This window comes from Rhinoderma darwinii, chromosome 4 (assembly GCF_050947455.1).
Source record: "Rhinoderma darwinii isolate aRhiDar2 chromosome 4, aRhiDar2.hap1, whole genome shotgun sequence".
In the NCBI taxonomy this organism is placed as follows: Eukaryota; Metazoa; Chordata; class Amphibia; order Anura; family Rhinodermatidae; genus Rhinoderma; species Rhinoderma darwinii.
In genome coordinates this window covers 189693171-189720502 of record NC_134690.1, presented here as the reverse complement: position 1 = coordinate 189720502, position 27332 = coordinate 189693171, and the positions used below count along the sequence as shown (strand labels likewise).

General features: G+C 39.1%; 1 protein-coding gene across 7 annotated transcripts in view; it reads right to left on the bottom strand.

Annotated features, from left to right (window-relative positions):
- Positions 1-27332, bottom strand: part of ADGRB3 (adhesion G protein-coupled receptor B3) — an 806266-nt gene that overhangs the window by 138294 nt on the left and 640640 nt on the right. For all 7 annotated transcript variants that reach the window (XM_075861993.1, XM_075861997.1, XM_075861996.1 and 4 more), the window contains one exon: positions 18951-19053. In XM_075861993.1, the coding sequence (XP_075718108.1) occupies positions 18951-19053 (103 nt within the window). The remainder of the gene's footprint in view (positions 1-18950; positions 19054-27332) is intronic.

Below are 27332 nucleotides of genomic sequence, written 5' to 3'. Positions count from 1 at the left end.
CTGCCCAGAGTGAAAAGAAAGAGTAACCTCCTATATGGCTAGTGTAGCCAAATTAGCATATTTAGATAAATTCTCATAACTTTGCAAATAATAAACGTTTTTGTAAAAAAAAAAAAACAACACACTGAAGTTATCAGCATTATAGCGCCTATTAGATTGGTTAAGAGATAGGGAATTAATAAACTAGTGACAGATCCTCTTTAAGTGTACCTAACTTTTCAGGTGATTTTCAGAATAAGCTGTCATATGTGTGTACATGAGGAATAACACAATTTCTGGCAATTATATGACTGGTATTCTGCATTTTTAGCATTTTTCCCATATGCAGGCTCTATCTCTAATTCTCATTTTTCTCTGAGCTAGTGGGCAGTGCCTAACTGCTATCATGTATGCCATACACAGAACACATAGAAGAGGAGAATCCTGGTCTCTTATCTCTATCACATGTTTAGCATAGATGAGATTATATTGCAGTAATGAGCAGTGTAGCTTAGAATCCAGCACTGAAATATTAATGTTACCAGCAGCTTTTGCAAGTCTGTGCGTGAGTATCTGTGTCTTTCCTCTTTGCTCCTGTTCCCTCATTCCCTCTCCATAGACTTCTGTGAGCAGCATGTTTGTGTCTTTCTCTCCATGCTCCCTTCTCCTGCTCCACCCTCCCTATCCATATTCTTCTATTGGCAGCAGTGTCTGTGTCTCTCTCTCCATGCTCCCTCCACCTGCTCCCTTCTTCATACATTCCTATGGGAAGGCTGTGATGATACACCCCCCCCCCCCACACACACACACTTTCTGCAGTCTGTCTCCTCAGCTCTATGACTAGAGATGGATTTTGCTTGACAACAGGCGGTGGACAGCAGATTACAGAAAGGGAGACATTTAGTGGCAGTAACTTCGCACAGAATTGACATGGCTAAAACAACAGCATTTTAACAGTAAGTAAAAAACAAAGTTGATATATATCAGGTATACTAAAATATTAGCATACGTTTTTTGAAATGTTAGTTTTCGTTTAAAGGATTGTTCCCATATTAAACATTAAAGCCTAAATGTCTAATAGATGTGGGTCCAAACTTTTGGACCCGCACCTATATTAAAAACGGGTGTTCCCAGTTCCCTGCCTTGCCTAGCGAGGCGGCCACTGCATCCAGGTGGACAATAGCTGGAGTGGAGATTCCGCTTGTACGCTGATCATTCAATTCTGTTCTATGGGCATTGCAGAAACAGCTGAGTATGCGTGGCCACCTCTTCATTCATTCTCCACCTGGGTGTGAGTATCGACTCACCAGGCCGGACTAAGTTTAGGGGACACTCATTGTTGACATAGGTGTGGACCCTAGAGATGGGACCCGCATCTATCAGACATTAATGGCATATCACGTGGATATGCAATAAATATCTTAGTTGAGGATAACCCGTTAAAGGTTTATCCAGTTTTTGCTCAATTGACGCTGCAATTTTCAGTACCTTACTACAAAACACAGTCTTTTAGAAGAGAATTATATATATACACACAGTATGTGTGTGTATATATATGTGTGTGTGTGTGTGTATGTGTGTGTGTGTGTGTGTGTGTGTGTGTGTGTGTGTGTGTGTGTGTGTGTGTGTGTGTGTGAAACAAGCTAATGTTACTTTAAAAACTGTTTGCACATCATAAAGACATGTTTAAAAATCATTGGCCTAGAAAATAGTTATTAAAATGAAAGGCCACTGGCAAAAATATTGACGAGTAGGCATACAGTTACTTTAAACAATAAAATGTTATTTTAAGTATATTCTTCCAAAGTAATAAAAAAGGCAAATACTAAAGATCCAAAGGAGTTGTCAGTATGTGTTGTGAAATGACTGGAACATTTACATTACAAACAGCACAGTACCTCTAGGCTAACGAAGTTCCATCAGTTTCTTGGATTTGTTAGTACAAGGAGTTTGTGGAACATTATATTTGCTTCTGGAAAGGCTTAAAAGGCAGCGCTGCAAATCTGGTTAGATGGGATGTCATAACTGCTATACATAATGCAAATCATTTGATGATTGCACACTGCTTGGTTCATTCAGATTCAAGCACAATTTAACCACCAAAATAAAGAGAGGAAAATCACTCACTAATATTTAATGTTAAGACAGGAAAAAGGTAAAAAAATTATTTCTAATAAATATTATCTACACTTAAATGAATTTGGTACTCTTAACGATTGTTGGCATTTCCCTAGGCTATCTCTCCAATGTTTGATCGATGGGGGCCTGGTCACTGGAATGTTTTCACAAGACACATCACCACCTTTACTTTAAGGAGTTTTCCGTTTTTTTTATGGCCTATTCTCAAGATAGACCATTAATTTTATTTACTGCCATTGAAAATGTTTATGGAGACTGTGGTGTTCTGGCGAGTGCTGTGTCCCCTTCATTGTTTACCAGGCACAGTTCTGCACTTTTAGTAGAGGCAGTGCCTGGTATAGGAGCTCAGTCCTATAAACTTGAATTGGACTGAGCTGCAGTAGCAGGCACAAGTATGGATGCGAGGAACTGAACATCCTGGACTAGAACTCTGGACTCTTTAGTCTTGCTTTGCATCTCCATTGTACTCCTTCACCTGCAGCAAAAACGTCGTTTGGGGAATATCCTGGGGACAGTGACCTGAGAATCCCATTGCAGCAGAATCTATACATCCTTGCGGGGGTTCAGGGTGAGGACCAGGGGACTCCTTAGATTCTACCCCCCATGTTAGCCAATTCAATTATGGCTATTTCTCATTCCAGATTGCTGCATTACAACTCCTTGAAGTGCATTTCCCAAAGAGCCAAGAACTCTGCATTATCACTGACTATTATTGTAAACTGTGTTGTTACCTTGCCTATTGGTTTCCAAACCCGAGAATCAGCAGCGTTACTTCAAAGCTGTGCCTGGTAAACAATGATTGGGACACAGCACTTGCTGGAGTGCAGAGGTCCCTTCAAACATCTGATCAGCCATTGTAACGAGACTCGGATCCCGATCCAATCTAAATATTGCTCAATTTTGAAGAAGAGGATATCCCCTTTAAGCCCTTCTAGCACCTTAACATAATAGTACTTGAGGTAGGCAGTTAAAGTATCTTGAATCCTTTATTGAGATATACTGTATATACACATGATATCACGCAGACACTGCTACTGTGATCACACAATTATGAGCTTGAGTACACAACCTAAAATTAAATTAATAAAAATGAAATGCTAATATTTAAGTACCCCAAGAAGGTACATGTAAAAGTGATGACTTATCCGGCAAAAAAAATAAGACCTGCATTGTAAATTTGCTGAAAATCAATTTGCGTAAAGCTCTCTTAGTCTTTTAGGAACTCTATATCGCTTTTATTATATATATGTTGGTGTTTTCTAAATAATGAATAATAATAATAATAATAATAATAATACAATGACAATATAAGCAGTGAGAGGTATCATTTAATATAGATAAAAAAATTTCTCTTAGTAGTCAATAAAGGCAGTAAACGGGATAAAACTACTACTATTATTATTATTATTATTATTATTATTATTATTATTACTATTATTATTATTATTATTATTATTATGCATTTTGTAGAGATGTACCTCTGCTTTTGCTGTTAATATGTAATAATCAGTCATCTGGCTATATTATACTGTATATCCCCATACTTCCTGTAGTGACATAGCAGCTGAGGCATGTTACTTCGAAAGTAAAGTCTGGATCTCAAAAGAGCTGAAGTAAAAGTCATAGAGGGGACATGAGCCTGTGCTGTTAATTTGGTGTGAATCTGCAAAAATGTCCAATAATTTATTTTATCTACTTAGGATAAAGGTCACCATTTTTTAAAAGTGCCCTCTATCATTTCTTCTATTTTTCTATTCTCACAGAATGATGTGAAAAATTATATTTTAAGTCTCTAAATAAGCTTTTATAAAAGACATAGAATTCCAAGGTGAATGCATACAAAAGCATTGTTTCCTCTAAAACACACAATTCTTTAAATTATAAACAAAATACAAAAACATACCCACGCAAGGAGCTGAATTGACATCAATACACTGGCAATGACAGTTACATGCCCGCTTATACTGACATTCACACATTCAAAGCTAATATAACTTACATAAATATCTCAAATTATTCCAGTACAGGGACTGATCTGACAATGTATACCAAATATATCTTCTTTGGCTCCTATTTATCCACCATCAGCACTTTTAGACAATTAGATGAGATGGTTTATTGATTTAGGGATTTAATTTGCCATCTTTGGGATTGTTTTTTCCCCCGCAGTACGAGACAATAGTCAAATAGCTCTTAGGTTTTTTTTTGTTTGTTTTTTTTTGCCTTCCTGTGAATAAACACTGCAGAATAATAGTTGGTTTATATGTTTTTAAGGTTTTACTAAGTGTATAAAATAGAAATAAGAAACATTAATTCATATCTTTACACCATGTACAGATTTGAAGTATGAGTTTGCTTTTGGTTTTGGTGCCATACATTGCCAACATTACAATATCGTCCACTTTTTCTACTAATACACCTACTACTATTGTGATATCTGCATTATTTTATGTAGCTGCAATACATGTAAATATCAAAGACTCTGTATGAGATGAATCATAAAAAATTGGTAATATCAACAATAATTAACAATCAATAATAATAATAATAATAATAATAATAATAATGATTGAATTCATTTTTTCTGACAATCATCTTTTTTAATATACTAGAAATAACCATACTTAAACATCATTCTAAAACTGTCGAACATACTCTAATACATTTTTAAATCTGCCCTGATCAATTAGCATCCATTACCAGAAGATTTGAGAGAGTTATCAAAAATCTTTTAATATACATTAGACCGGCATAGTGAACCTATTTCAGTAGCTATATTTCAATATCCTTTTAAAGCGCTAGATAATGAAATGTCTTCATTCTGTCCACAAGACCTATATAACCTCTACAAACTGAACATTTTAACATTTCAAGAATTCTATCAGTTTAACAGCTTGAGGTATTTCTATTACAAAGAAAGGAAAGAAGTAGCGTTTCCCTACAGTGCTCTGTAACTCTTAGGGCGGGTTCACACATGGCGGAATTCCACTTAAATTCCGCTGCGGACACTCCGCAGCGTTAATCCGCAGCGGAGCCGTTTCTCCATTGACTTTCACTTTAATTTAGCAGTGTTCGTTTACACGATGCGTACAATTCCGCTGCGGAGCATAGGCTGCGGAGCGGAATTTGGTGTCCGCAGCATGCTCTGTCTGTTGCGGAGCAGTGGCGGACTCATGGCGGAATTTCTCCATTGACTTCAATGGAGATTCTAAGTTCCGCAATGAAGTCCGCAGCTGTCATGCACATGTCATGTGTGCTGCGGATGCGTCTTGCTTTTTTAACTTGACATTTCTTCATTCTGGCTGGACCTATGTATTTCTAGGTCTACAGCCAGACTGAGGAAGTCAATGGGGCTCCCGTAATGACGGGAGCGTTGCTAGGAGACGTCTGTAAATAGTCACTGTCCAGGGTGCTGAAAGAGTTAAGCGATCGGCAGTAACTGTTTCTGCACCCGGGACAGTGACTACCGATCCCAATATACATGTATCTGTAAAAAAACATATAAGTTCATACTTACCGAGAACTCCCTTCGTCTGTCTCCAGTCCGGCCTCCCAGGATGACGTTTCAGTGTAAGTGACGGCTGCAGCCAATCACAGGCCAAGCACAGGCTGCAGCGGTCACATGGACTGGCGCGTCATCCAGGGAGGTCGGGCTGGATGCCGAAAGAGGGACGCGTCACCAAGACAACGGCCGGTAAGTATGAAAATCGTTTACTTTCACTAGGGAAAGTGCTGTCCCTTCTCTCTATCCTGCACTGAATAGGGAGAAGGGAAGCACTTTTCCCGCAGTCTGCAGCAGCTAGTCCGCATCAATGTACTGCACATTTTGTGCAGATCCGCTGCAGAATCTGCAACGCAGATTCTGTGCGGCATCGATGCGGACAGTTGCGGAGGAATTCCGCCATGTGTGGTCATGCCCTTAAAGAAACACTTATTATGTACAGTACAGTGCTGATTGCATACAAATGCTCAGATTACTTGTGCTGCATTTCCTTTCACTGTGCTGTTCTGTATTACCATATAATTACTATACTTGGATGACGTGAAACTGAAGACAAGCTGTGACCAGCTACATCCTCCAAAAATGTTTCCAAAATTTAACAAATAGTCAGATGCATTGTGACTTTCATCTGTCACCGTAGATGGCTTAGTGCAGTTTAATTTGTTTTAATGTCAAATATGTTACATTTTACAACCACTTGGCAGAAAATATTAACTATTTTGACTTTCTTTCGAGGTGCTGTAACTAAAATATACATTTGAACAATGACGGTATAAAGTGATATGTAGAGAATATCAAACTGCTCAATTAGGAATTACAATTACATTTTAGTTAACCCCTTCCCGCCGCAGCCCTTTTTCAGATTTTCATTTTAGTTTTTTCCTCCCCACATTCCAAAAGCCATAACGTCTTTATCCGTCCGTCGATATAGTCCTATGAGGGCTTGATTTTTGCGGGACGAGTTGTAGTTTTTCGTAGCACCATTTATTTTGCCATATAATGTACTAGGAAACAGGGAAAAAAATATTTGTGGGGTAGAAAATGAACAAAACAGAGATTCCTCCAAGTTTTTTTGCGAGCCGTTTTACGGAATTCACTGTGCACTTAAAACAACATGTTAACTTTATTCTGTGGGTCAATATTATTACGGCGATACCAAATATATATAAATTTTTCTATATTTGACTACTTTTACAAGTAAAAACCTAAGTGTAAAAAAGAAAATTTATTTTGTGTCGCCAAATTCCGAGAGCCACAACTTTTTTATTTTTCCGTCGATTAAGTGGTATGAGGGCTTATTTTTGCGGGATAAGCTGTAGTTTTTAATACCATTTTGGTGTACATGCGACATTTTGATCACTTTTTATTTCATTTTTTGAGGGAGATTAGATGACCAAAAAATAGAGATTCTGGCATTTACAATTTTTTTTTTACAGCGTTCACCGTGCTGGTTAAATAATGATATATTGTAATAGTTCAGACTTTTACAAACGCGGCGATACCAATTAGGCTGGGTTCACACGTGGCGGAATTTCACTTGAATTCCGCTGCGGACACTCCGCAGCGTTAATCCGCAGCGGAGCCGTTTCTCCATTGACTTCCACTTCTATTTAGAAGTGTTCGTTTAGACGAGGCGTAAAATTACGCTCCAGAGCATAGGCTGCGGAGCGGAATTTGGTGTCCGCAGCATGCTCTGTCTGTTGCGGACCAGTGGCGGACTGGTTGCGGACTCATGGCGGAATTTCTCCATTGACTTCAATGGAGATTCTAAATTCCGCAATGAAGTCCGCAGCTGTCATGCACATGTTATGTGTGCTGCGGATGCGTCTTGCTTTTTTAACATGACATTTCTTCATTCTGGCTGGACCTATGTATTTCTAGGTCTACAGCCAGACTGAGGAAGTCAATGGGGCTCCCGGAATTACGTTGCTGGACAGCTGAAAGAGTTACGTGATCGGCGGTAACTGTTTCTGCCCCCTGGACAGTGACTACCGATCCCAATATACAGCAACCTGTAAAAAAATAGAAGTTCATACTTACCGAGAACTCCCTGCTTCTGTCTCCAGTCCAGCTTCCCAGGATGACGTTTCAGTCTAAGTGACGGCTGCAGCCAATCACAGGCTGCAGCGGTCACATGGACTGCCACGTCATCCAGGGAGGTAGGGCTGGATGCCGAAAGAGGGACGTGTCACCAAGACAACGGCCGGTAAGTATGAAATTCGTTTACTTTCACTAGGGAAAGTGCTGTCCCTTCTCTCTATCCTGCACTGATAGAGAGAAGGGAAGCACTTTTTCCGCAGTCCGCAGCAGCTAGTCCGCATCAATTTACTGCACATTTTGGGCAGATCCGCAGCCGTAATCCGCAACCCGGATTAGGTGCTGCATTGATGCGGACAGCTGCGGAGGAAATCCGCCACGTCTGGCCGTGCCCTTATGTTTATATATTTTTTTTTTTTTACTATGCTCTAGGGGGGAAATGCGAAAAGGGTTTCTTTTTTAACTTTTAATTTAATTATTTTTTTATACATAAAAAAAAACAACTTTATTTAACTAATTTTTACTTTTTTTATTAGTCCCCCCTAGGGGAATTCAACCAGCGATCGTTAGATCGCTTGCACGATATACTGCAATACTAATGTATTGCAGTATATCGGGATTCTACCAGGCAACTATTAAGCCCTGCCGGAGACAGGGCTTAATAGGTGCACAAAAATGGTGGACCTGAGGGCCTTCATTAGGCACCCATGCAGCCATAGCAACCATCGCCCCCCGCGAATGCAATCTTTCGAATGATTTAAATGCTGCGGTCGCTATTGACCGCAGCATGTAACGAGTTAAACGAGCGGGATCGCGCTCGAGTGCGATGCCGGTCGTTACTCTGAAGTGTCGGCTGTAACAAACAGCTGACACCGGCATCGTATGGAGCGGGTTAACTCTGTGAGCCCTTTCCATACTTCCCCTACCTGACTTTGGCGTATGGATACGTCAAATGTCGGGAAGGGGTTAAATGAAAATCAATTAAGTTGATTTAAAATTATGCTAATTTCAGGTCACTAAACACCGTAAATGTATGATTTCTTCATATAGGTATTGTATTACTTGACTAGTCAATGTGTAGCTCTCATTACAGGCGTTGCACCATAAATGTCCAGGTAAGGTGGAAAATATTGGAACCTATTGGGAAATGGTAAATTGTCTGAGGAAAGGGATCTCAGCATTAAAACAAAATCTGATCCCCTGAGAGTCCTGACATATGTTTATTAGTCATGGATGTTTTTAACTGAAGTGGACTTTGTGGAATTTGTGTTATATCTTGATATTTTTAAATATATTCAACATTAAAACACAAGTGTATCTGTATTTCTAAACTGAAAAACAGGCTGCTGGAAAAGCTCATGTCATCTTTAGGTTCTAGGATATTCCTTATGATAGCTTAATACTAATAATGTTCTACAAATAAGTACAAACTCAGTGCCTATTCAGCCTTGAACTGAAGACCTAAGTAAGATGAGAAGTAGTTGTTGCTAGGGGTTTTTACACGATTATGGCGTTTACAAACTTATATACTGTAGTTTTTGTTATATTTACTGCTTTTACAAAACAAAAACAATCTATTTTTGTGTTGCCGTATTCTGGGACCCATAACATTTTTGTTTTTTCGTCAATTGAGCTGTGTGATTACTTGTTTTTTGTGGGGCGAGCTGTAGTTTTTATGGTATCATGTTAGGGTACATATGATAATTTGATCACTTTTTATTCCATTTTTTTAGATGACCAAAACGCAGCAGATAATTTATTTTGCCTACGGCATGTACACTGCAGGTTAAATAACATTATATTTTAATAGTTTGGGCTTTTACCGATGTGGCAATACCAATTAAGCTTATTTTTTATTCTTTACATTTTTTATATGAAAAAAAAATGTTTATTTTTTTTTCAAATTGTATTAAGCATTTTTAGTCCCCCTAGGGACATTGCCGAAAGCAACACATGGAGGCCTGGCAACCACTCGGCATCCTGCATTGTTGCTATTGACCACGGCATCTGAGGGGGTAAATGGCCAGGATCTGAGTTATCTCCATTCCCAGCGGTTGCAGGCAATGTCAGCTGTATAAAACAGACAGCACCCACTGCGTATGCTGCCGCTCAGCTCCTGAGCCCATGCTATATTGTTATATTACATAAGTACTGTGGATGTCGAAGGGGATTATTGGATTATTCCAAAAACATTATTTAGGTGAAGATGCTGTTTAAATTACAGCATGACCATTTGCATTTCAATACTAGTTTTATAAATACTTTGTTCTCATTAAAGTGTTTATCCGTATTGGATAATTCCTATTTGTTGGAAGGGTCCCTCTGAAGATAATCTGGTCACATTGTTGTCCCACTGCTGTGGACACCAGTGAACAACTGTTAATAGGAATCAATTGTCCAATTTCCTTGCAGTACTATCACAGGTGAAATTAGGTATTACCCAGTTCCCATTAAAATCAATGGGCCATCCATGTACTGTGCAGAAAGCCATGTCCTCCAAAGCAAGAGACACTCTTTGTAGCCGCTCTCCACTCTATCTAAAAGATAATGATCCTGAACTCATTATTCTTTAATATAGTATTCAAAAATGATTTTTCTAAACCAGACAAACTATTTTCATGTTACAGGTCTGACCAGATTGCAACTTTTAGTGACTATTGAAATGGCTCCATTTTCATAATTCACATCAAGCTCTTTATACATTCGTGTAAATCTAGGGGTCATAATGTTTATTTCCATATTAAATGCTTTAACATGTTACCACCATCCAGTTAAAGGTTACATGAGATGTATGTAGAGCACTATTTTTCATAGGGTTATATAATATTAAAGCCAATATTAGTCAGACAACTTAGCCATATACTGTTCATAAATTATACAGTTTTACACGAAATTGCTTAGACTACATATTATATATTATCATTTGTTTATTTTAGGTTATACATTTTATTTGATATGTTTGCTATATAAATTGTGCATATGACCATGGACAGCTGTTGTTTAATGCAAATCTGTTTGCAACTGTTGACGTATCTGCCGCAACCATAAAATAACAGCAGATAATGCCGAACATTCATTAGAATCTATGCATTTCAACACACGTTGGATAGATGTTCACATTCCTATTGGCAATATCAGCTGGAACTTCATGCTATCTTCTTATTTGAAATATATTACTTGCGGTAGACTCAATTACAGTTCTAAAATACTCAATAGGAAGATTGATTTTAATTCTGATCTATTGTATTAAAAAAAAAATCATTAGCCTTTGATCATCATTTACCAAGCATCATAAATCATTCTCATAACTAACTGCAAGGCACAATCCTAATTGAACATGAAAACGTTATTTTTAGCTCTTATCACACATTTCTGAAGAAAATGATATCCTGAAAGAATACCAGCAGATGTACACATATCCGCTATAATCCCAGGGAGGCTTACACTTGTAATCCTATCCTTTGTATTGATTTCTAAGAAAACCACAGACTTCTGTATTTTAACACCAAAAGGCACTTTTGTCACCACCGTGAACAGTTCAGCGTGTGCTGGGTACATTATTTATAGAAACAAACAAATCCCAATCTACAGCTTAGTAGTAAAATATATGCCATGGTTGCTGATCTTCCTCTGTAAGTGGCCTCTATGTTGCTTGAATAATTTCATATTATTTCCCAATAAAAGTTTTAGAGATAATCCAAGGGTTTAATGTTACTACTGTTTCCAGGTTCTTCCTACCTAGTAATATCTGTAATACTATTCTCCTTTTCTCCCTTCCCTGATTATACCAGTGTTCACTCCACAAGCACTGTGAACAATGTGCAATGTTAAAGGGGTTGTCCAGTTTGGGAGCTGTTCTTTATACTGATGACCTATCCACACCCGAACCCCGCGGCGGACCAATCAGCTGATCTGGTTGCCTCCAGGTGCCAGAATCTATGCAGGGGCCGTGCCAGAAGCAGAAAGCTCTGACCACTGTATAGCGACAGTGCTCTGCTCCTATTCACTTGAATTGAAGCAGAGCTGCCATACTGCAGCATGGCTGCCATACAGTGGTTGGAGCCTTCTGCTTCCGGCACTAACCGCTGAATAGTTTCCTGCACCCGGAGTGAGCCAGAGCAGCTTATCGGTGCGGGGTCTAGGTGTCAGAACCCCACCGATCATTTACTGATGACCTACAGTATCCTGAGCATGCGTTGTTTGGAGCTGTGTTAATAAACACCATTTTTTTGTCACATGGATGCTTTCAGCACGTCTTGTGGTTGAAGTAAGAATCCAAAATTAGGGATTTTTTGGAAGTAGTTACATTTTTGCATCCCTTTGAATTTTTCGAATGTGTGCCGTAGGCAACCAAAACTTTTTACTATCCTGTGGATAGGTCATCAGTATAAAAAACAGCCCACAAACTGGACAACCCCTTTAATTCAGATGTTCTGGATACAATACACAGATTTGTCAGCTATATAAAATAGGAATGGTAGTGTTATTAGAATCGGTATGCTTAAATCTGGCCATAGACATGAGCTAACAAGCAGCTTACTGCCATTAATCGGTTACATAAAGAGTTGCCAACCTCCGTTTTATTTATTTCTGGACAACTTAGCCAAAAATGACAAACAACGAAAATCTTTTATGGACAAATTAGGAAATTGATGATGATTGATAAAGATTATACAGTAAGTTAAACATGTGTGTCTTCCAGATACTAATATGAACACATCAGAAGAAATTACTGTGAAATGCAAAATGATGATAATGACATTCGTAATAACCTGCACAAGCTTATATAGACTAATAAATTATTACAAAGGCATCAATTTTATATTATGATCAAATGCCCAAAGTTCTTTACTTATATGAACTGTTTGTAAACTTACTGGATACATTAATGGTTACATTTCTTCATCTAAATGACTGATTGTTGACCCACAAATTAAAATGTCAGATGAACTAACCTATATATATCTGGAATGTTTTACAAGTACAATGAATATAATAAACAGCTGGGTCTTCTCAGAAGGTTGGCTTTTCTTGGACATTAAATAAACATATCTAATGTTTCCACTGTCTGAATATCGAATATCTCCACATTTATAAACAAGTTATACCTACAATACAATGTGATATCATCATCATTATATTAACCATAACCAATGCTCACATTTCAGGTTAATACCATTATGCATTCTACACATGGCCGTATAATGGCTCTATGCAGGAGCCATATATTCAGCTCCCAAAAATGGGATCAGATCTCAGGGGAAGGCAGGAAAACATGGAGCTGTAATATGGCTGACTGAATAAGGCCTTAAGTAAAAAAGTCTATAGCACTTGTCACATTTTTCAAAGCATTCTGTCAATTCTAGTTACTTTTTTTTTCCCTGTGCGCAACTTATATATCTGGAGTGCCTAAATGCTGAATGTACTTCAAGTGTGCTTGTCAAGACTTTTAAGTGTCTCTACAGTTACACTTCTCTGAAAATCGTTTTGGTTTATAGGTCTAGTTTACCATGTGACATGTTGAGTGTTATCAGTTCACAGTCACAGATCTATCATGGGTCTTCACGTTTGTACGTACAGTAATTCAGAAAGGTTTATAGCAATGGTGAAGTAACTGATTTGGGAAAATACAAACTACCATTAAAAACCAATTCGTATTCAAAATATCGTATATTAATAATTCACCTAAGCCATGTCAAAATGTCACAAATAAATATAACATTTTAATAAAAAGAGCATATGTAAATGATAATTTTTCAAATTATGTAGCAAACATTTAAATAAACACTATAAGGCCTCCTTCACACCGTGTTTTTTTGTAGCATTTTTAAAGGACGAGTGTCACCCAAAAATTTTTTGGGATATCAATTTGCATTTAGTGTTTTATTATAAAATCTTTTATTTATGTGTGTGTTTGTGTTTTACTTTTTTATATTTTTTTACTTTTTCTTCTCTATGGGGGCTGCCATTTTTTTTTGCCATTTCTGTATGTGTCGATTAACGACACATACAGTGATGGAATACGGCACACACATCCCCATAGAGAATGCGAACGGGAGCCGTTCCATCCACTATAGCGTACGCAGTCTGTGTGGGAACGGCGCATGCGCCGCTCCCACACAGACCAAAAGGAAGGTCTTCGCTAGAGCGAAATCCGGCGCCATGTTCATGTCGACCGGTAGCCGCGGCCGGACTGTGAAATGACGACTTCCGGTCGCGGCTTCCGGACTTGTGTTCTGAAGCAAGCACGAGGAGCGGAGGGAGCAGACCGGAGCGGACGGACCAGAGGGAGCGGCGGCGGCAGGAGCAGGTAAATTAGGTCTGTGTATGTACGTGTTTTAGTGTGTGATTACTACTGTATGTAAACCTACTACACTGTGTGTTAGCTCAAAAAATTGCGACACACAGTGTAGGAGGTTTGACCGTTCAATCCCCTCCTTTCTCCTGGCACTAGCCAGGATAAAGGAGGGGGGATTCTGTGAGCTCACTAGAGCGAGTAAGTATTCCCAAATTTTGCAGCATAAAGCAATGTGGTTGCTTTACCACATGCCAATGCTGCAATTTTGGGAATTGCTACATCTAGTGACCAGCACTGGGAAATTTTATAAATTAGAATCTAATTTATAATATTTCCTGACTCGTGAAAAAATTTAAAAAATTTGAACAGTGTTTAATCATTTATACACTAACTGTTTAACTAAAAAAAAAAATTAAATGCATTTTAAATGCATGCAAAGAATACCTACAGGTTTAAAGCAATTTATGATGTTTTTGCCGCATGCATTTTTAGTGCCTTTATTTAATTTGTGTCAATTTGTACAAGCGTTTTTCCAGGCATTTTTAAGTTCTATTTGAAAGCCTATGAAGAAAAATGCTTGAAGCATATGTACATTAATTTACAGATAACCATAAATGAATCCAATACGAACAGTTACGTATATATTGTTTAGTAAACAATTGTGGATATTACCATGTTTATATAACCCAATTTGTACCTATTGTACATAGATTAACAGACAGCGCAACATATGTTATGTATCAGATAGCCAGTTTATAGCTGTAAAGCCAATGCTCAGTTGGATTCACCAGCTAGTAACTTTTCTGTACAGTATTTTTTTGGAGACTTAGATAGATTACCTTACTACAAGGATACAAATAGCTGTTTTTTACAAACAGCAGAAAACGGCATGGTCATGAATTTCTGTTTATAATGGAGATCTATAGAAATGTCTACACCTTGAGGCCTCGTGCACACGATCCTAAAGCGTAAAGGATTTTACTGTCCACAAATACGTATCTGATGGCTACGGATACATGTCCGTCGCTATCCGCAATGCATGGGGCCTGAGATGTTTCCATGTATGTTATGTTATGATATGAATTGTGTCTATTGGATAAACAATAGTCACATAGTGTATTTCAGATTTCAGTGACTGTAAAAGCTTCCAGTAATTAGAGAATTTGTCACAGTGCAGTAACTTTGAGTTTGTCTTTACTGCAGTGAATCAGAGCATGATCAGCAATTAAAGCCTTGTTACAACAGGAGTGGGCACATAGCAATGATTTGTGGTGTATCGGTCAGTACACATATCACAATGCAGCATCTTAATCCTTTGGTCAAGTGAACAACACATTACACTTATTTCCTGATCATTAAGTGACTATTATTTCTACCATTAACTCAAGCATTATTGGTATGCATTGACAACACTTAAATATAATGCATATTAACTACATCACTAAAGCTAGTGGTTAACATGATATATTGTATGATGTTACTAAGCCAGACCCAAAGCAAATGTTTACCAGTGTTCAAATATATCGATCTAAACGACATATACAAATACATTTTCACAACAGTGATGCATCCTGTAGATCAAAATATCCATAACACCTCGCCCCAAAAAAATAGTTACTATATCAATGCCTTACTTATTTATCAAAACTGTCTAACAGTTAAACTGGCCTGGTTGCTTATAGCAACCAATCACAGTGCAGCTTTCATTGTTCCAGAGCAGTTTAAGTAAAAAAGTTTAAATGAAAGCTGAGCTCTGATTGATTGTTATCATCAATGAGTAACACTTTAATTGCGCTAAGACAAGTACTATACCACAATAGATCGTTTTCATATTAATCTTGCATTCCTATATTGCAATTTCAATACCATGTTTCTATCAACACCAACAAATAAAAAAAATGTGTATAGAAAATCACATGTATCTATAGTACCTATATCTATACATTAAATATAATGTCCATACAACCGAGATGGGGTCCACTTCCAATACTCAAATAATTAGATACATTTATTAATTTTATATTAAACATATAATAAGAACATGAAATATCAAAGCAGATGTGAGATTCAATACGTAGAACATGAAGCTTCTTTTCCCACACTCTACATAGATAGTAACTCATTTGCTGTGTAAGTGCTGTGAAGTATACATAAATATAATATATGAAGTTATCGCTCCATGATATCAAATCATTATACCAACTACATTTTACCACATTGTGGATGATAAATGGGAACATTTCCTGGAAATGGAGTCTGAGTTCCACTGACAGAATAAATGGCTTGCATTAATTTATTTTGTATGGCCAGACAAAATTATTGCATGTTATAAAACAGCGCAGTAAATGTGGACAAGTGAGTTCTGCTTTACAACCTTCAGCGTGCTACATCTGAAGCTATGTAATTCCACATTCTTATCAAGAACACTGATATACATACAACACCTCTAAATAATCCTCTGTATATAGTTCATCAATATAATATACCAATATTTAAAGGAACACTCTAGCCAAAGCTAAAACATTGTGTTATGTCAGGTGGAGGGCCTAAGTGGCAGTTCTTGACATAGCGATTCAAAAAACACTATAGAGATTAGTCATGCACTGCCCTTTCAAGCCTTGCACTAAACATAATACAATGAGTCAACTTTGCCTGGAGTATTCCTTTAAGATAAAATATTTACTATTTGCAATTCTTTCATATGTTTCGTAAATTTAGTTGTGGTAAATATTGTAAGATATACACATACAGTTTAACCTTTCAGCACAATTTTATCGTTAAAACCATTCCTGTGTATGGCTGGATTCAAACAAAGCATTTTGCTACCTTTTTGTGCATTTTTCGTAGTGTTTTGTTGGTGCGTTTTTTTTTTTGTTTTTTTTTTACTGTGGACAGATGTCTATATTGAAATATAAAATGTACTACATACAACTGTCTTTTGGTTTGTAGCATTTTTAATGCAATTTTGTTGCCAATGGCATTTTTTCCAAATACAGCATGCGCTGGTATGGCGTTTTATCAGGTGTTTTCCCCACGGGCTTCATTATAGGACATCAAAAACGCCCAAAAATAGGCATGTACAAAATTATACCATGAAAAATACCACCAAAAGACCCACTAAAAAATGCATGTCATATTTTAATAATGCTAGCGTGTTTAGAAGCGTTTTTTGATGCAGTTTAAGGGCATGACCACACATGGCGGAATTCCTCCGCAACTGTCCGCATCAATGCCGCACCTAATCCGGGTTGCGGATTACGGCTGCGGATCTGCACAAAATGTGCAGAAAATTGATGCGGACTAGCTGCTGCGGACTGCGGGAAAAGTGCTTCCCTTCTCCCTATCAGTGCAGGATAGAGAGAAGGGACAGCACTTTCCCTAGTGAAAGTAAAAGAATTTCATACTTACCGCCCGTTGTCTTTATGACGCGTCCCTCCTTCGGCATCCAGCCCGACCTCCCTGGATGACGCGCCAGTCCATGTGACCGCTGCAGCCTGTGCTTGGCCTGTGATTGGCTGCAGCCGTCACTTACACTGAAACGTCATCCTGGGAGGCCGGACTGGAGACAGAAACAGGGAGTTCTCGGTAAGTACGAACTTCATTTTTTTTTACAGATACATGTATATTGGGATCGGTAGTCACTGTCCCGGGTGCAGAAACAGTTACTGCCGATCGCTTAACTCTTTCAGCACCCTGGACAGTGACTATTTACTGACGTCTCCTAGCAACGCTCCCGTCATTACGGGAGCCACATTGACTTCCTCAGTCTGGCTGTAGACCTAGAAATACATAGGTCCAGCCAGAATGAAGAAATGTCAAGTGAAAAAAGCAAGACGCATCCGCAGCACACATGACATGTGCATGACAGCTGCGGACTTCATTGCGGAACTTTGAATCTCCATTGAAGTCAATGGAGAAATTCCGCCATGAGTCCGCCACTGCTCCGCAACAGACAGAGCATGCTGCGGACACCAAATTCCGCTCCGCAGCCTATGCTCCGCAGCGGAATTGTACGCATCGTGTAAACGAACACTGCTAAATTAAAGTGAAAGTCAATGGAGAAACGGCTCCGCTGCGGATTAACGCTGCGGAGTGTCCGCAGCGGAATTTAAGTGAAATTCCGCCATGTGTGAACCCGCCCTAAATTGGCAGAAAAAAATCTGTGTGTGAAGAAGGCCAAAAGCTGCATTAACAATTCTACTGGGTATTACCTGGAATCAGTTAGAATTGTGCTGACAGTTGCAGATCTAATACCTGTGCTAGTTGTGCAATATTGCAGTGCTGAATTGTACTCTGGGAATTTAAATCAGATTTCTGCATAGTGTCTGGTGTAATGACTACAGTTCCCAGTGTGCAAATCAACAGGCCAAGCTCTGTAAAGACAATGAACTACCAATGGGCTGCCGGGAAATGGAAGGGATCCAATGAAATATTATAATTTATTGAGCATTCATCAATCTAACATGGAACCAAATACCAGAAGAAATCAGGGTTAACTTCAGTGACAATTTTATTTTGGTATCTACAAAATATGTTGCAAAAAACTTATAGAATAATAGTATTCTAAACAGGTTTTAAGGATCTTGGTGAAATTCTTATTTATTAGCTGAGTAAATTACAAATTTTCCACTAATCGACAGCAGGATTGCCACTAATATACTGCTACATCATCAAATAGTAAATGTCAAATAAAACTACAAATACCAAAATACAAACATGGCTAATACAGACATCGGGTCTCATTTATCAAAACTCTAACAGAAAACACTAGCCTTGGCACCCATGGCAACCAAACAAAACTCAGCTTTATTTCTTAAACTGCTCTGGGAATATAAAAGCTTCACTGTGTTGCCAGATTTTGTTTATAAATGAGGCCCAATGTGTTCTTCTTACAAGCCTAAAACCATATCTTAAATGGCCAAAAACATTTTCAACAATATTTCACATATAACCAAGTGATCCAAATAATTGTTGAGAATTAAATAGTTGACTTACCTTATTTTGTACTTGTGTTTGGCCCACCAGGATGAGAATATTAGATGAGATGATGGACAGACAGAAGTTTATCAGAATGATTGACCTCTCGGATTTGATGTATCTGTTTAAATAAGAGCAAAATTAACCAACACCATAGATATTAATTTTTTACATACATAATAGGAGCAGAAATATTTAAATTGGCAAATATTGCTTCAGACATCTAGAATGCATGAAATTATAGTCTGCATAGAGACCCAGGGTTAATAGGTAACCTATAAGTGTACAAAACCTAACAAGGGGAGAATCTTTAGTTGTGGTCCTGAGCAAACAGCGACAGTAGAAGACCACCTTGCAAGTACAATAAATGGTCTCCAATAGCTCAACATAAATTCTAACAAGCCACCAATAGTTTTGACCAATAAAAATCGCCAGCTCAGTTCCTTACATTTAATAAACAGTAGGAAACTACTTTCAAACCCTTGCCGATATCCGCAGTACATGTTCGGCTGATGTGCTCCGTCACAATAGCTTGCACCATACTTGGCAGGTGCTGGCTGTTACACACAGCTGACACCCGCCAGGAATAGTCAGGGCCAGAGATAATTCTGATCCCGGCCATATAACCGCTCCGGTGTTGCAGTCAATAGCGGCCGTGGCATCTGAGCAGTTAGACAGAGGAAGGGGGCTCCCTCTATCCCTCGATTGCCTTCCCCAGTGACAAAATTATGAGGTGCTAATTACACGCCATGACTGGTAAAGTCTCCTGGGGAGACTAGAAAAAAAGTAAAACATTTTTAATAAAACTATAAAGAAAAAAACCTTTTCCCATTTCTTTAATAAAAATATTAAACAATAAAACAAATTCACATAATTAGTATTGTCGCATCTGTAAAAGCCCTAATTAATAAAATAACATCTTATTTGACCCAAAGGGTAAACGCAGTAAGAAAATAAAATTCCCAGGGCCAGATATGCAGTTTTTTATCACCGCGCTTCTGCAAAAAAAATGGAATCAAGAGTGATATGGCGACACAAAACAATTTTTTTAACAAATTGTTTATATTTTGTAAAGTAATAAAACATTTAAAAAAAACTATAGAAATTTGGTGTCACGTATTCATACTGACCCGCAGAATAAAGTTACCATGTCATTTTTACCGCACAGTAAACGCAGCAAAAACTAAGACCAAAAAACTATGGCGGGATTGCTATATTTTTTTTAATCCTACCCCACAAATGTATTCCGTGCATTAAATGGTACCATTAAAAAATATAAAACTGATCCTGAAAAAAGAAGCCCTCATACAGCTATGTCGATGGAGAAATTAAAAAGTTATGGCTCTTGGAATGCGTAAGGAAAAAATTTAGATGAAAAAACACAAATTGGCTGTGTCCTAAAGGGGTTAAGGCAGCATTATGCCCCCTTACCTACTGTTCCACGGTGAACAGGTTGTACATATGGTATGTCCAATACTGGTTGAGGTTCTTTACATGTTATTATAAATGTACATTTTGTGTATAGATATAATTTACAGAAAACATTGCTTAACTTTTCTACTACCTTGTTATATTTATATAGTGGTTAAACTAAAGTTACAGTCCAGAGTTGTGTTAAAATTTCCTATTCTTCTCCAAAAAACACATTTTATCTTGTTTCATTATGGAAGAGTTAGCATAAAACGCCAATTCCAATGATACAAACTACTAGATCAAGCGTTGTAAAGACATTGAACTAGAAGGAAATGATGGGTAATAATGGATGCCAATAAGCCATAAGACACAGCAACTAAGGATCGGTAGAAGGCAAGTACAGGGAAGTAATACAGTGTTCAGACTTGAATTAACACATTTAAGATGTACTTGTATGATTACATTTTAACAGCACAATTAATATCCTTTGGAAACATTCTGTATCATGATCCATTTAATACCATCAAGAACTATTGGCAAACAATATAAGACAGAAATGCTAATATGAGTTTTATACATCCAAAAGTGTGAAATAATACATTAGGCCATAACTGACAACTCATATGAAACCTCCATACAGGAAATCTGGCACTACTAGTTATACAGATAATGGTGAATAAAACATAAGTCAGTTTGGAGCAGCCATTTGATTTTAGCCCAAATAATCACACTACCTGTTTCACAGGATAATTGGATGTCATTTGGTTCTTCATAATAACAAAAATCTGCATACAAATGTAAATCAAACCATCCTAAATGCCAGTGCACAAATTATTCTCATTAATTTCCATGCCAATGCCACCCATTTTTATTTTTTTGCATTTTTCAACTTCCAAATATCAAGCCAAAGTAGCAAAACAGTATAACACATCTATTCCTTATTTTATAAATGAAACAACATAGTCATCTTCTTAAGAGGTTATTCGATGTACTTGACTCCTTTGCTAAAATACATTATAATGCATTGCTATAGCAACATACGTTTATTTGTTTGCATCATTTTAATATTATGTAGTGTCATATTTGACATGTTTAGCAATGGTTATATCATATTAACTAGTATTTATCCGAGAGGAACAATCTAGAAAAGGGTAACAGAAGGTTCTGAGACATCAAACCAGCGTGAAAAACAGGTATCTCTAATTAAAGGACCTGAGGTACATTTTTCAAATTAATAGATCAAATTCATGTTTAAAGAAAAACAACATAAGATCTAAAAAATGTAGATTTCCTTAGCTAAGTGTTCATGGCTGGACAATATAAAATAGAGACTGTGAAAACCGATGAAAGAGTAACAAGGCATATACTACTGACATCTCAGAGGAACATCAATGCTCATCTTACTTTTGGGGGAAAAAATATCTTGATGATCCACAGCAAGTTTTGGGATAAGTCTTTAAAAAAAGAAAAAGGGTCTCATAGGTTTTGGTGTAAACAAATACATCATTCCAAAGTCAGAACATGATACTAACAACCAAACATGCTGGTAGTAGTATCTTGATATTGGATAACTCAAGACCTTTTACAACTTGCTATTATTGAAGAAAACATGAATTGTATACTATATCATGGGAAAAATGTAAAGTAGAATGTCTGCTCATCTGCTTTTAAATGAATGTTAAGCAGAATTCAGTTATGTGGCAAGACAACGATCCACAATACAAAATTCTACATCTGAATGACTTTGCTTTAAATTGACCTAGTCCAGACTTAAACCTAATGGAGAATTTGTGGTAGGACTTGAAATCTGTAATTCAATCTAAATTACAGAATTTCAACAAATAAGGGCAGGCTAAAATTCCTCTCCAGTGGTGTGAAAGATTAAAATATCAAATTATAGGAGGGATTTGGCTGCAAATATTACTGCTAATGGTAACACAAGCAGTTAATAAGCTTATATATTAGCTAAGGAAAAACAAATCCTATAACTAGTTATGGACTTAATGCTTTCAACCTCTGTGGTAAAGTTGACAGCATTATCTTGACAGCTGCAATTTACTATAGCCATTTATAAATCAATAAGGAATAGGCCTACACTGTGTACAATATTGAACATCAAGAGAGAACATAGCCAGAAATGAGAGAACTACCCTTTAAGGCAATACACATACTTGGTAAGATGTGGTCTATTTGATAAAACTACCGGGCTTGAAAGTTAATAAAGCCCATAGGTTCAGAAACCTCGTAAGCTCATTAATAAATTCACATAGAGATATAGTGTATATCTGAACAATTAATTACATGTGTAAATGCATTAGATACGGAGATTGACTTATAAAGACAGGCCTTTTCCATATGCCCTATTAGGACATTTTGGCATCATGGAGGGTTGTCTCCCGTTTAGGATTCTGTTAGCAAATGTGGAGAGCTGCTAACAAAAAGTAGCTCTTAAGATTGTTAAACACCGGCCCATTTTGGCTGGTACAATGAGCTCTGATCAACAAAACAGCTCGTTGATCGGCGCTCGTTTTCTCCTTTCACAAGGCGCTAGTATGGGGATGAGCGGTCGTTACTCCGATCGCTCGTCCCCACACATTTCTATCATGACGGCAGCACATCTCTCTGTTTACACAAGGAGATGTACTGCCGACAACGATAATATTTTGGCCATTTAAAACCATAAAATCTGCCGATGAGCGAGTGTTTGCTCATTCATCGGCTGATCATTGCCCTGTTTAGCCCAATAATTGGCCGGTGTAAAAACGGCCCTAACTCTGGAGGGCCCTGGCTATTCATTTATCCACCATCCCTGTATCACATATTTGGCCATTTATTTGAATATCCAGTGTGTAATATTACATTTCTCCAGCAATGCTGCAAAAGGGCAGAGGTATGGTTGGCTTCTGGCTTTCTGAAACAAGACCCTCAGCGATTTAAAAAGGATTTGTCTTGATGACAACACCTTTATCCTATTTTTTTAGTTGCATCACATATAGCAGCACTTTATAGCCTCCTTTGCAGACGGATTTCTAGATCAATCTGAAGGATTTCTAACTCAAATTCTGCTTGTAGACTTCACACTGGGAATGGCACAGGATTCCGATGTTGAGAAAAGCCAACCCTAACAGAGTTGTGCATAGTTTTCAATGTTTTTATCTGTGGGTGGTTTAATAAAGCACATAATAATAAGAAAATAATATGGATTTATTAGTGATGAGTGAATTTCCAAAATTTGTTTCAGCTCTATGATAAATCTGAATCAATTTGCTGGAAATTGAAAGTGCCCCGATTGCCCTGAAAACTCTAGACCTGTATCCAAGAAAAATCCAACCCATTTCAAGTTTATTAATGACAAGCTAGCATGTAATGTGAAAGTGACAGCAACATATATGGGTAGAGGGATGGATAACCGCAGTGCATTTTGGAAAGGCTGCACAGCTTTATGAATTCGCCCTCCTGAGGTCATGTGCTCTTTTTTTCTAAGCTGTAAAATGGTGACCAGCGCTACCCGATGACCCTCATTTTGCCGGGATTTGTGCATCATGAACCCCAAAAGTTTGAATATAAACCGAATCTGAAATTTTTGAAAAACTCACACACATTCTTGTGTAGAATCGAATCGCTCATCTATAATATTTATTAATCACTATTGCCATGACCATTTTCCCATTTCCTATTAATTTACTTTTATATTGAAGTACAAAGCAGCCACCAAAATGTTAGATGTATGCCTGTTGACTAACTGTTGACTAATTTGTTTAGAAAACAACCGGAGTCAATTATCTGATGAAAATGGGCTATACCAATGATATTTACTCATGACTACTGTTCAATGTATATTCACATGAAATTAGTCATTGGTGTTTTTCGAATATTCTGCTGCTCAGAGCAAATTTTGGAAACTATAAATTAATATGATCCTGGAAGTAAACTCAAGGTAGTTCCCTTCACTGCTGCTGTCCAGATGACAAAACATGCCGGAAACAAGGCAATATTGTGGAATTTGTAATAATTAAATCTGTATAAAAGTGTTCAACGCACACTTAGTTACATGTGTAATGGTGGGGGGGGGTAGGGAAACGGACAAGTGAGCCCTAATCTACCCGCCACTCTGTCCCTGCCTACTTGCAACGACCCGCCCTAGGCGACGGGGTACAACTGGGCGGCGGTCCCTGCGCTCAGTAAGTGCATGACAAACACGACAAACAAACAAGGGAATACAAGCAAGGGAGATGGGCAGTTGCTCGCGGAAACACCGTGAGCAACAGAGTAGTGAACGAGCCGAGTCAAGCCAGGAGAGTGCGAGGTACAAAGCGAAAAGCAGAAGAGTAGTCGGTAAGCCGGGGTCTGTATGGAGCAGGATCAAAAAGTAGCAGGAGCTGTAGCTGGGCCAGGAAACCTCAAGGAAAGAATTCACAAGCACAGATGGACAGGAAGAGCAGGCTTAAATAGACCGAGGGCGGGAGCTAGCTGAGTCTGGCCAGGTTGCGATAGGCTCTCCCACTCCTAAGCCTGCCAGCCTGAGTGGAGGAAGCTGGTGTCTGTCTCAGGGATGTACACTCAGGTGTTGACTGATTAATTCTGGGAATTAACCCCGAAGCAGTGCCTGGCAGATCCTTTACAGTACCCCCCCTTTTATGAGGGGCCACCGGACCCTTTCTAAGTGGACCTGGCTTACTGGGGAAACGCAGGTGGAACCTCCTGACCAATACCCCAGCGTGAACATCCCGGGCGGGTACCCAAGTCCTCTCCTCGGGCCCGTATCCTCTCCAATGGACCAGGTACTGGAGGGAGCCTTGGACCATCTTGCTGTCCACGATCCTGGCCACCTCAAATTCCACCCCCTCAGGGGTGAGGACGGGAACAGGAGGTTTCCTCGAGGGGGCCAAGGACGGGGAGCAGCGTTTCAGGAGGGAGGCATGAAACACGTTGTGTATACGAAAAGACGGGGGTAACTCCAGCCGGAAAGAGACAGGACTGAGGACCTCAATGACCTTATACGGCCCAATAAACCGGGGAGCAAACTTTTTGGACGGAACCTTGAGACGCAAGTTCCTGGATGACAACCACACCAGATCCCCGACCACAAACAGGGGGTTAGCAGAACGTCTTCTATCGGCCTGAGCCTTCTGTATGCTCTGGGACGCCTCTAGGTTCTTCTGAACCTGGGCCCAGACTGTGCACAGATCCCGATGAACGACCTCCACCTCGGGATTGTTGGAACAACCAGGTGAAACGGAGGAGAACCGTGGATTAAACCCAAAATTACAGAAAAAGGGAGAGACCCCTGACGAGTTACTGACCCGGTTATTAAGGGAAAATTCGGCGAGGGGAATGAAAGAAACCCAATCAAATTGACAGTCAGAGACAAAACATCTTAAGTATTGTTCTAGAGACTGATTAGTCCTCTCCGTTTGGCCATTGGTTTCAGGATGGAAAGCAGAGGAGAAGGACAGATCAATCCCCAACTTATTACAGAAGGCTCTCCAAAACAATGAAACAAATTGTACCCCCCTGTCAGAAACAATATTGACGGGGACCCCATGGAGACGCAGGATGTGTTTGATAAACAAGGTAGCCAACGTCTTGGCGTTGGGTAGTTTCTTGAGGGGCACAAAGTGGCACATTTTACTGAAGCGGTCTACCACCACCCACACCACCGACTTGCCTTGGGATGGAGGCAAATCGGTGATAAAATCCATGGAGATATGTGTCCAAGGTCTCTGGGGAATGGGCAACGAACGCAGTAAGCCCGCTGGTCGGGACCTGGGAGTCTTGGACCTGGCACAAACCTCACAGGCGGCGACGTAGGCCTTAACGTCTTTAGGCAAACCAGGCCACCAATAATTTCTGGTAATGAGGTGTTTGGTACCCAGGATGCCTGGATGGCCAGATAGTGCGGAGTCGTGATTTTCCCTAAGTACCCTTAGCCGGAATTGCAGGGGAACAAACAGCTTGTTCTCAGGAAGGTTCCCAGGAGCTGAACCTTGATCAGCAGCAATTTCGGAGACTAAATCGGACTCGATAGAGGAAATGACTATACCTGGAGGCAAAATACAAACAGGATCTTCCTCCGAAGGAGGGCTGGCCATGAAGCTACGCGACAGTGCATCCGCCTTAATATTTTTAGACCCGGCCCTATAGGTAACCAAAAAATTGAATCTGGTAAAAAACAACGCCCATCGAGCTTGTCTCGGGTTTAGCCTCCGGGCAGATTCTAGGAAAACCAGATTCTTGTGGTCGGTAAGGACCGTTACCTGGTGCCTAGCCCCCTCCAGGAAGTGGCGCCACTCTTCAAATGCCCATTTAATGGCTAAAAGTTCGCGGTTGCCAATATCATAGTTACACTCCGTGGGCGAAAACTTCCTAGAAAAGTAAGCACAGGGGCGGAGATGGGTGAGGGAGCTGGTACCCTGGGACAAGACGGCCCCCACTCCCACCTCGGACGCGTCAACCTCCACAATAAATGGCTCCCTTTGGTTGGGCTGAACCAGCACGGGGGCCGAGATAAAGCACTTCTTGAGGGTCTCAAAAGCCTGGACGGCCTCAGGGGGCCAATGGAGGACATCAGCACCCTTGCGAGTGAGGTCCGTAAGAGGCTTAGCGACGACCGAGAAGTTAGCAATAAATCTCCTGTAATAGTTAGCGAACCCCAAAAAACACTGTAGCGCTTTCAGGGAGGCAGGTTGGACCCATTCAGCCACAGCCTGAACCTTGGCAGGGTCCATGCGGAATTCATGAGGAGTGAGGATTTGACCTAAAAATGGTATCTCCTGTACCCCAAATACACATTTTTCGATTTTGGCAAACAGTTTGTTTTCTCGAAGGACCTGGAGCACTTTCCTGACATGCTCTATGTGGGAGGACCAGTCCCTGGAAAACACCAATATGTCATCAAGGTACACTACAAGAAATATCCCCAGGTAATTTCTCAAAATCTCATTTATGAAGTTCTGGAAGACCGCAGGGGCATTGCACAACCCAAAG